Genomic DNA, 10,961 nt, shown 5'->3' on the forward strand with positions numbered 1-10,961 from the left:
TGGTTTGCAGTTTCCTCCACTTTATAAAAACTGTTGGGACTTTCCTAAGTAACATAGACCATACGAACAATCCAACTCTTGAGGGGAGAGCCTTTGGTCAAAATATTTTTATTGTTCTTCCCCCCAACCCCCCACACCCCACACCAAAAAAAAAAAGAAAGATAAAAATTGTGTAAACTCTGAAATTTAGTAATTTCCTGAAGAGGATGTTTTTTCTCTTTATAATGACGTCATCCCTGATGTCAGTCGTATCTAGTTTTAAATCATAGCCGTTAAAAAAAAAACAGAGTATATTAGATTCGAAAGTAGGCTGTAATAAAACCCCCAAATCAAACAGTTTTTTTTTTTTTTTTTGTTGAAAAAATCAAACAGAGTTCAGAAAACCTAGTAAGTAGCACAGGGGAAAAGGAGAGAGAGGCGGAATCAACATCAATCGATTAATCTCATACTCCGGCGGTTGGTTCTCTTACTCCGGTGGGTTAATTCTCATACTCCGGTTGGTTGGTTGGTTCTATTACTCCGGTGAGTGAATGATGATGGTATTTTGTTTTATGAGTTCTCTCCTAATTAATTAAATCAAGGGTTTTATTGTGTTTAGTAAATCTATCTTCTCCTAATTATAATTATATCAGGCTGTTTTAGTGGTTTGATAATATTGACTTCTAGAAGACTAGTATTAGGTATGAATAAGAACAAGGTTAGTAGTATTAACCCAAAGAAGATTACTACTACTACTACTAGTACTACTACTATGTCATCATCATCACATTCTTTTGGTATTGTAACATGTACTACTACTAGTACTAGTAGTAATAATTATAGTAGTGATGATGATTGGTTTGTATTTGAGATACTGACTAGACTTCCTGTTAAGTCACTTTTTCGTTTCATATCGGTTTCCCAGAATTGGTGTTCATTGATTCAAAAAGATCGACTATTTATGGATTTACACTTCACCCGTTCTAAAACGCGCCTTCCTCCTCGTATTTTTATTGTCCTTCCTCTACCACCCACGAAGGAAGAAGAAGAAAGAAATCCAAGGAATTTCTATGGTCGTCTCTTATACTCGCGGAATAAGAAGAAATTGCACATTACAGCTGATCTTGTGGTTGAACAAGAAAAACAAGAACATTTAGTAGTATACAACAACCACAATGGTTGTGGTGATCTCCCCTCCACTGTCCCCGCCGCCAATAAACTAAAACTAGTGGTTGACACCGTAAGGGAGATAAACAAGCCTTCTTATCATACCATTTCAAAACCTATAAACGGTTTAATCTGTCTCATTAATAGGTATGAAAAACCTGTTGCTCGTATATATAATATCTGCACCGGAGAACTATCACCTTCGTTTCGATTATTGAACTATGATGTGGATGAAACATTCTATGGATTTGGTTTTGATCCTTCCACTGGTGAATACAAATTGGTATGTGTGTGTTGGGACAACGAGGTCCCCGGCTACGATGGCATATTTTGTGAGGTTTTGACCATTGGGCGCTTAGGTATTAAGAATAATAACACATGGAGAAGGATCAAGGAAGGCCCAAGATTTCTACCAATAGATGATTATGTTTATGTTAATGGTGTTATTTATTGGTATCCTCCTGCTTGGGAAATGCAAGGTGGTTTTCGTCCCGTAACCTTTGGGGCATTTGATCTAGGAAGTGAGAAGTTCAAAACAATTGCAATCCCTCATTTCGTTCTTCGTGAGGTTCAGATTCCTAACGACAATTTCGAATGCGATAATATCGGTAAATTATTTGAAGTGAATGGGAGTTTAGCTATGGTAGTTTGCCTGAACAATCAGACGCTCAAGATGTATTTATACAGAGATGATGGTAACACGTACAAAGAGGAGGAAAAGATCAATAAAATGTCTACTGCTAGTTCTTCTCGTACGAAGAGTGGAATAAGGAGAGAGAAGAAGAGAAGATCCAGAGAGAACAACAAAAGATGGAGTGAAGTAAGTACAATCACATTGCCTTTCCAAATGGGAAACGATCATCGTGTTAAATTTCATACTTTCGTAGGATCAAATGACAAGATTTTCATAACATCATCTATTTTGGGTGCGGAGAAGAAGAAATGTGTGTCTATTTATTGTTACAATTGGAGGAAGTTTAGTTTGACAGAAGTGGATGTAAGTGGAATCCCGCCTTCGATTCCACAATTGTGCCCTCAAATTCTTTTTACTACTTTCTCTGAAAGTGTTTTGTCCATTGACTCACAATGCTCTCCGCAACGGCCGTAGCAGAGAGATCAATAATCTACAAACTTCATTTGCCATTTTTTTCACTTATGTTTGCATTATTTCTTCTTCAAGTAGCTCTTTTGGTAGTTTAAAGAGAAGAAATTGGATCTGTTTTTCTAGTTAGTAGTTATTCGTTATCGATTTCATTACTCAATAAAATGGTTATCCTTAATTCAATGTAATACCAGTTCCAGCGTCATGGAAATTTGTTGTATAATAGATGAAAAACTCGTTGTGATCAACCATGAACTACAGAGTACGAGTAATGATAGTAGACGCCATCGTTTGCGTAGCTACCCATGGAGATGACATATGGTGGGCCGGGCATTTGATTATAAACCCGAAAATCAGTTCAAAATAATGGCATAATGGTATCTCTGAGTGAAATTTTGTTGATATGCACAAAAAGGGAAGGTAAATCTAGAGAAGGTTTACAACACTTGAGTGATTGCTATGTGGCTTCTTGGTTAGTATCTTTTTCGTATGGAACAATTTGTATCTCATACTATTCATTTGGATAGTCTTGCTTGATAATCGAATCATTTCAGTATCTATAATGTGAGACTTTATATTCGTATTGGCCACATAATGGTGTTGGATCATTTCAGTAGGTATAATGTGAGTGTTATTTTCGTATTGTTCACATAAACATGTTTAGGAATCATAAAATAGCACAATTGCTACATTTCTTATGAGATATATATATATGTATGTATTTCATTGCTACTGGTCTTTTCCTTAGTTTTTTATGTTGTCAAAACGAATAAAAAGAATGTAAGATACCTTCTCAAATAAAATTTAAACATAAATCCCCCCCTCCCCGTTGCTGCTTTCAACAACCCCCTTTAGGAGTAGGGCCAAAACCCCCTTTCTTCAACTCCATTCTTTTCATTATATACAAACTAGAAAGCCTCTTTCTCTCTCAAACTTGAAATTGTTCAATTTTCTTTATGTTTTGTTCCAACCAGGGAATTTTGTTTATTGGACAGGGAAGGTTCTAAACCATGAAGGTTTCATGGAGACAAATTAAAGATGTTCGTTTGAAGATTATTAGTCTTGTTGGTAATGAATTGTTCTCTTTTGGTGTTGAGCCTACACCTCTTGGTCCAGGCTGTTTTGTCAATCAAAAGACAGTAAGGAAGCTATAGCATCAAAAGCTGTAGAAGTAAATCAATGAAATTTTGATCTTTTTGAATTAGTGTATGATGTTCTATGAAAATTTGAGACTAAACTCGTCATCGTCAATATTCCACCTAGATCATCATCTTCTACCATCAAAAACCTGCACCTTGCGAAGAAAACTTGTAGATACCGTGGTGGATTATATCAACCCGAAATTGTTTGCAATCCAAAAACAAAAGACAACAATAACAAGCCTGGAAGGAGTCTACATACTGGAAGCACAATGGGGTTTCAAAAACAATTCAAGAAGCAGGTTGATGTTAAGTTTTGTTTCTTTTGAGTGGTGATGAATTTGAATGATGAAACTTTTTCAATGTTATAGCTTCCTTACTGTGTTGTATTTTAGTTTCTACTTGTCTCAATGAATGACAAATTTTGTTACTAGTTGACAATTGTATATGTACTTTAGTTCGATTCATATTTCAGGCGAGAAAGGGCCCAAGAATGTAAATCAGTAAGTAAGAAACTTAGCACTCCAAAGAGAATCGGTAAATTTAGTGAGACAAAACGATACATTTGTAGTATAACCCGCTTGAATTATCTCGATAGAGAAACTATGTCCAAAAGAACCTATAAACTAGATTTTGCAAAACAGCCTGGACCAAGAGGTTTAGTTCAATATCTTAGCAGAGCTTGTAAAAAGAAAAAGTTGCTTGAACGATTGCATCTGGAGCTGTTTTTACTGCCTTTCGAGGAGCTTCAACTGCCTTGCTAGGCAGCTCTATGCGCGGACACAAATACTTCACACTGCATCGACCTAGAAACCTTTTTGAACGAGATAAAGCTGTTGTCGACAATACTCGTAATCGTTCAATAAGAACAGTTAAGCTTCAAGCCAACAACAATTTCAGCGGATAACTGATCCATATGATATTGCACCCCTCTTATCCTATTGTCCATGAAGTAAGCCATACCGTAACATGTCCACGCCAGCATGTTAAAAGTCAACTGAAAAATCTAAGGTCAAATTTTACAAAAAGAGTCAAAAAAATCTGAGCTGACGTTCAGCCGATATCCAAGATTGAAGGTCTGATAGATACAGTCAGATTTTACCTGTATTTATGATTATTAAATCTAACGGTCCATCTTAGATTTCAGATAACATCCAAATCTTCTATCATTGTTGGCAAACATATTAGGAGCATGCACTGGATCAACTTTTGGTCTGACCTCAAGTATGATACCTCGGAACCCGGCCCACCCGAAGCCCGTGACGCTGATCATGAGCTTATATCCATCACGGGCCCTGTGCAAGAGAATCTTATTTGAGGTAATTTCTAAAAAGGTCAAAATAATATTGAAAATGAGTAGAAAAGCACAAAACATTTGAAAATTATTATTCAGGTCAAAAAGTGTGCAAATACTAAAATACCCCTTTTGTCATTTTGTGTAACTAATTTCTTTTATTTTTCATTAAACTTTAAATCGATATAACTTTTGTTTGAGATGTCGGATTTCTATAAAAATTATATATTTAGAAATGATTTTTCATTAGCTTTCTAACAAGATCCACTTTCAATATTTTTTTTCAAAAAAAAAAACCCCAGAAAAAACGGCGTTTTTTTCCTTTACGTTTTTCTGCAAACGTGTTTGCAACAATCTGTTATGCAAACGTGTTTGCAACAATCTGTTAAGCAAACGTGTTTGCAACAATCTGTTATGCAAACGTGTTTGCAACAATCTGTTATGCAAACGTGTTTGCAACAATCTGTTTTGCAAACAAGTTATGCAAACACTTGTTTGCAACTATCTGTTCTGCAAACATGTGATTGCATAATGTAAACTGTAAATACGTGTTTGCATAATATGGATTGAAATTGAAAAATCACATAATTTAAAGAGAAAATAACTATTTAAAGTGTAGAATACTATCAAATGAAACAAAGATGGTAATATAAACCCTAATACAACACAAAAACTACTACCCACCAATGACAAGAAATCAACAAAATTAGATACTAATAAAGCTACCAAACTCACACACAGAACCCTAATCCATCTCAACCACAAATAGTATCTTCCATCACAAAACATTCTTTCACAAACTTCATAAACTGGGTTTTTTATAATCACATAGTCATCATGGAAGGCAAAGCCTCTTAATAGCCACAAGAGTATTGAACACCCATGCTTGCTTACTGTAATCATAGACTTTCAACAAGTTTTTGTCTTGGTGATTGAGATAAGATTGGAACAAGCTCTAAGTAGCTGAAATTATCGGCTTTAGATATTCCTACAGGCCTCTGCTCGAAGTATAGATCAGAAAAAGGGGTATGAATTTCTCTTAGTAATTTCATCAAACATCTCATATGTAGCGTGACTAAGTAGTTGAAATTATCGGCTTTAGATATTCCTACAGGCCTTTGCTCGAAGTATAGATCAGAAAAAGGGGTATGAATCTCTCTTAGTAATTTCATCAAACATCTCATATGTAGCTCTTCTGATTAATCACCTCAGTTACCAAGAACATCTCTTATCCGACAAACACATAATCATGTTGTCTGAATTCCTTAATAACAAATAATCCCTTTTCATTTTTAGTATTCTTCAATCTTTAAACAAAGCTAATTCTAGCAATAAAGATTCAGACTGATATTATAATTGAGAGTGACAATTCAAAGTACCTGTACTCTTTGTTACCAACTCCATAAGGGGCAACTTCCATCTGCAACATAGATTGGTTGTTACTTCCAGAACAAAGAACTTGATGATTACCCATTAATGGGTTCTGAAAGTTCTCATTTCCTCCACCTCCTCCTCCACCACCACTACCACCACCAACAGTGACTGCAGCAAACCATGACTGTGAAATTCTTTACTCCTCCGTCAGACAGAGAGCACGAGAGATGAAATAAGAATAAATCTTACTGTTGCTTTGATCGGGAAGATGTTGGTGGAGAAGAAACCATGGCAGCTTGGTCGTATGTGGATGAATTTCGTGATCCGAGGTATCATCAATCGAGATTGGAGTTTAGTTGAAGATGAATCGTGAAGAAGATGAATCGGGAAGAAGATGAAGAATGAAAAAAAACCTAAAATCTTATGAGAGTTTTTAGAGAGAATATGAGTTTAGTTGTTGGTAAGGGTATTTCAGGAAGATTTTAAAAAAAAAATAACCTGATTGATAATTTTGTATATTATTTTCAACCTTTTACATCATTATCCAAAATATTTTGGTAATCTTTAGTTAATAAGAAAAGTTACATGCTTTTTTGGTTATTACTAATAATATTCTGACCTAAATAATCATTTACTAATCTTATTTTTGCCCTGACCTAGCCCGCCCACCAAATCCATTGGTATTTATAAGGTGACTATTCCGAATGCCCGGACCCGGATTAGAGGTACCTACCCATGGGAGCCTGACCCCGACCTGTTTCCCACCCCTACTCTGAACTTAAATACAAAAATCTATGGCTGTTAACTCGCTTAAAACGAAATACAAGAGAGAAGAAACTGTAATTCTCCAAATCGATGATCAAATACGGGGAAGTAGGTTCATGTCGAATACGAGGGAGTAGATTCATACCGGGGGATTCGCCAAATCGATCAACCCTTTTCTTGAAAGGTTAGTTATAGAATCTGCTATAACTCTAGCACTTGATTTCATATAATCACCTGAAACATCAATATTTTTAGGTAAGTATCTTGGATTAGTATATGAGATAAGCAAAGAAGGCACTAAAGGAAGAAGTGATGGCAGAAAAGGAAACAAAAATATCAGCCGGAAGTGTCGCCTTTTAGGAAGAAGTCAGTTTACATTCCAGGCGAGGCATTGTGGAAGACTTATCAAAGTAGTCGAGAGGTAGAATCCACGCCATCGATCTTTCGTCATGATCGGTTACTAGCCATTATAAGTAGTACTATAGGGAATCTTAGACCGCATTAACAGACATCATTGGCACACAATCTAGCATAAATAGGTGTTGGACAGTGGACTAACTCACAATGAGATCACCATCGAGGATATCACACAACCAATTCAGGGTCAAATCTACTTCCAGCAACCTATAACTCACAATGAGAAGGTGGATGAGTCACCAAGAGTATAAGTCAAGTAATAGAAGTTAGGAACACCGTATGGTGTTGAAGATGATAGAGAAACTGAAAATATTCATACCTTGAGTTCTTTATCTAATTGTTCCAAATAGGCTTCTGTTGTGATACCGCTCTGTGAAAATCAAAGAGAAGAAAATATTATGTCGATAAATGGAGCAATAAAATCACATGTTATCACTACTGCAATGGGAAGAAATCCATTATAAGAGCGATAAATAGTTGATTAATGGTACTTCAACCTTTTGATCAATAAACTTTCTTGCCTCAAAATCCTGAAAATGTTTTATATATTAAGCCATTGAAGAATAAATGAATATAATTGCGAACGTAATCGAGACAAAATGATAAACCAGTTAGGAAATGCATATCACGGAAGGAAACTTAGCAGCCGAAAATATTAGTATATTTTGCCACGGAAATCGGAAATGATTCTGTTAGATGAATATCTTACAAAGGGATATATCTCGGGATTGTAGTACATGTCCAGAATATAAGGGAACTCTTCCTGTGGGTATCACGGTATCGGTACCATTAGACAATTCATAAAGAGGGCAAATTACTGCCGTAAAAGGAAGCTAAGAGAAATCGTACTATCATTAGAAAAGTCCATTTCATGCCCATTCCCCTGATGTGCATCGAGATCAATAATTGTCACCCTGCACATAATTACATAATGAATAGGAATCACTACAGAACGACTTCTACCCACAGATTATATGCCGAATTTGAGTATCTACCTTGAGATATTCAACCGAATAAATGTGAAGGTGATACAGAGAGAAATGTCTGCATATACACAGAATTCCCCTCCTTTATGTGCACAACAGTGATGAAATCCTCCACCGACGTTAATGGCCCATCCCCGCTCTCTTGCAAGCTTTGCGGCGAGAATGGTCCCTCCAACCTACCATTAGCATAGAATGAAAATCTTTGGACAGAGAAAACTGTAAGTAGCTGCTAGAAGAAAAAAGTCCACCTGCTTGCGAAATGGATGGAGGACTTTCATCTGCACAAGAGGATTGGGTAGTAATGCGACAGGCGGTACCCTACGGCTGGGGGGCTCCCTGCCCCCACATATGACCGTTGGGCTGTCCCAACGGCCACATTTGGGATCCACCCCACTTCATTTTATTTTATTTTTAATTTTTATTTAAACTGATTTTTTTAAAACTTTTTTATTATTTTAAATACTTCTATTTTAAATACTTTTCTCTAATTTTTGTTTATCATTTTAAAATTCTTTCTAAACGGGATAAGATCAAATTTTATATTTGGATTTGGGAGCCCGACGTTGGAATTGAGAAAAGTCTCGGGGCTCCCAAAATAGTTCTCTAATTTTTGTTTATCATTTCTAAACGGAATAGTTCAAAATTGAAATTAAAATCTCACTCACAAACACCATACATTTACAAAATTCGGATTTGGAAGCCCGACGTTGGAATTGAGAAAAGCCTCGGGGCTCCCAAAATTCAGGGGCCCCCAAAATTGGGAGCCCGTGCCCCACGTTGGTTTTGCTCTTATAAATATGTCAACAAACTGGAAGAAAGATTTTGCGAGCTTCTCAAACAAGAAACTTATATGATCAGGAGAGTTCAATAATTCCTCCGTTTGTTGAAATTTTCCACACCTCAATGGGTATTTAAATTTTCACACTTCCAATACAGCGGCATTCGTCATTCAATTTCATCTAAAAACAGTTTTTAGGGCACAAGGTCTAGCAACCCCCCATGACTTCTCCCTCCCTCTTCAAATCTTCAACTAGCAAACATCTTTTCATTTTCAAATTCCTAATACTTCTCCCAATCAATTTCAGATACTCACATCATTAACTTTCGGAAATGAACATAAAAAAGTTCAAGATCACAAATGAAAAGTTCGGTCTGGTTTTCAATCACTCTAAAGGTTCTATAAAACCCAACTCATAAGAATTGAAAACCATACCTGAATCTAAACTTAGTCTTCTTCTTTGTTAGTTTTCTTCTTGAAATTTTCTTCTAATTTCTTCAACAAAATTCTTCATCTTTCTTCACTGAATTGAAACTTAGTCTTCTTCAAGAAATTTGTTGCCTAATTTTTAGAGAAAATTAGGGAGTGATTAGAACTAATAGGGAGTGATTTTATTTTAATGTTGAGCAGGTACATCAAGATTTCTGTGTTTATTTTTGTAAGTTTTCATTATTGCATATTAGCCCCCTAAATTTACAGTCGGGTTTGATTTTAGCCCCTGAACTAACTGACTATATTGCATATTACCCCTCTCGTTGACATTTTATTGCAGTTAAACTCTAATTGACATTTCTCTTTTAATCAACTATTGGTCGAGTAAAGATTACATCTTTTTATGCTTAATTATGGTTAAAGAGACTTGTTATGCACAATCGCATTATATTTCTATCATTTCCGCAAAATTGTAAACTTTCCACACAGACCGAAACGTTTCCAAGAAACGTTTCCACTTTTGGGCTGACTAAAATTTCTACCGAAACCGAAATTTCATTCTTTGCTTTTAACTGTAAAAGTTTTACATGCTTGCTCTGAAGTAACAGTCTTTGCACAGAAACTCGGCAATTCTATCCGAGTACTTTTTAGTGTCCAAGTAATGCGAAATATTGGTATCGATTTTGCCGAACACACAAACTATGAGAATAGTATCATGAATATAAATGGAAATATCATGACGAAGAATTTAATATCTAGGGGTCGGTGACGATTGACTGTGACTTGGATGCCTGCAAACTTTATACAAACCTCGACAAGATGGAGATTTGAAGCACGACTGAGGAGAACAAAAGCAAATTCCCCAATTTGTGCTATAGACATACCGACCTACAAACATAAGGGCATTTCAATAAATGGTAAGGCAGCAAGCTCATGAACTCAAACAATGAGAAGGAATGGAGGAATTAGCTTACAAGTGATGTCTTGTTGTTATAACCAAATCCTCTGACAACAAGGGTAGTCACAATAGTTTTTATAAGGATCACCAACATAACTGATGCCAGTAAAATATCGACATGATTCCATAGGAAATGGACATTGATAAGCATTCCTATGCTTGCAAGGAACAGAGCGGCAAAAAAGTTGCGAATTGGTTCAACCTACAATATAATTACTCATTAAGTATAAACATATCATTGTAGTTATGGAACAACTCACAAATTTCAGAGTGAAAATAAACAAAATAAATGTACCTGTATAAGTTTATGTTGTGCAAGATCAGTTGTTGATAGCATAAGTCCGCCAGCGAATGAATCCAGTTCAAGACTTAGTCCTAACTTATCACTACACCGAAACCAACAGAGAACTTCAGATTAGTAATCTAGCAGTTTTAAGTTGTATCACTCGAGTTAATGACCAGGACCTGAACTAACATCTAACCGAGAAAGCTACATGTTTAATTCTATTCAGATTGAAAACGGTTTTCCAGAACCCGTAAGGGAAGAGAGCTTAACCATTCTTAACTGAA

At 35.9% G+C, this 10,961-nt stretch overlaps 1 protein-coding gene, 1 long non-coding RNA gene and 1 pseudogene across 5 annotated transcripts; 1 reads left to right on the forward strand and 2 right to left on the reverse strand.

The window, feature by feature from the left end:
- Positions 1-346: 346 nt before the first annotated feature.
- On the forward strand, positions 347-3,828 carry LOC147540647 (putative F-box protein At1g32420). Of its 3 annotated transcripts, none has more exons than XR_015226448.1 (2): positions 347-522; positions 3,244-3,828. XR_015226448.1 is itself a non-coding variant. In XM_086644901.1 (2 exons), exons 1-2 carry the CDS (start codon positions 683-685, stop codon positions 2,490-2,492), a joined length of 1,302 nt encoding a protein of 433 aa, XP_086501027.1. In that variant the 5' UTR covers positions 361-682; the 3' UTR covers positions 2,493-2,546. The 3 variants fall into 3 exon arrangements, 2 of the variants coding, with proteins under 2 accessions (XP_086501027.1, XP_086501025.1); XM_086644901.1 differs by lacking the exon at positions 3,244-3,828 and adding an exon at positions 2,475-2,546 and having other exon boundaries at positions 361-1,966; XM_086644899.1 differs by lacking the exon at positions 3,244-3,828 and adding an exon at positions 905-2,838 and having other exon boundaries at positions 398-522.
- Positions 361-3,894, reverse strand: LOC147540648 (uncharacterized). The gene is made up of 2 exons (XR_015226449.1): positions 3,059-3,894; positions 361-2,805 (listed from the first exon to the last, which is right to left on the reverse strand). It is a non-coding gene; the product is annotated as an uncharacterized LOC147540648 (long non-coding RNA).
- Positions 3,895-3,903: 9 nt separating this feature from the next.
- Positions 3,904-10,950, reverse strand: LOC147540649 (uncharacterized; annotated as a pseudogene). The gene is made up of 14 exons (XR_015225910.1): positions 10,913-10,950; positions 10,687-10,777; positions 10,408-10,593; positions 10,233-10,321; positions 8,472-8,616; positions 8,233-8,399; positions 7,947-8,151; positions 7,729-7,767; positions 7,557-7,607; positions 7,384-7,444; positions 6,966-7,054; positions 6,691-6,827; positions 4,490-4,696; positions 3,904-4,384 (listed from the first exon to the last, which is right to left on the reverse strand). The product of XR_015225910.1 is annotated as an uncharacterized LOC147540649 (transcript).
- Between the last annotated feature and the right edge of the window lie 11 nt (positions 10,951-10,961).

Source organism: Eschscholzia californica, unplaced genomic scaffold (assembly GCF_041429995.1).
Source record: "Eschscholzia californica isolate CP2 unplaced genomic scaffold, dmEscCali1.0.p SCAF_5, whole genome shotgun sequence".
NCBI classification, from domain to species: domain Eukaryota; kingdom Viridiplantae; phylum Streptophyta; class Magnoliopsida; order Ranunculales; family Papaveraceae; genus Eschscholzia; species Eschscholzia californica.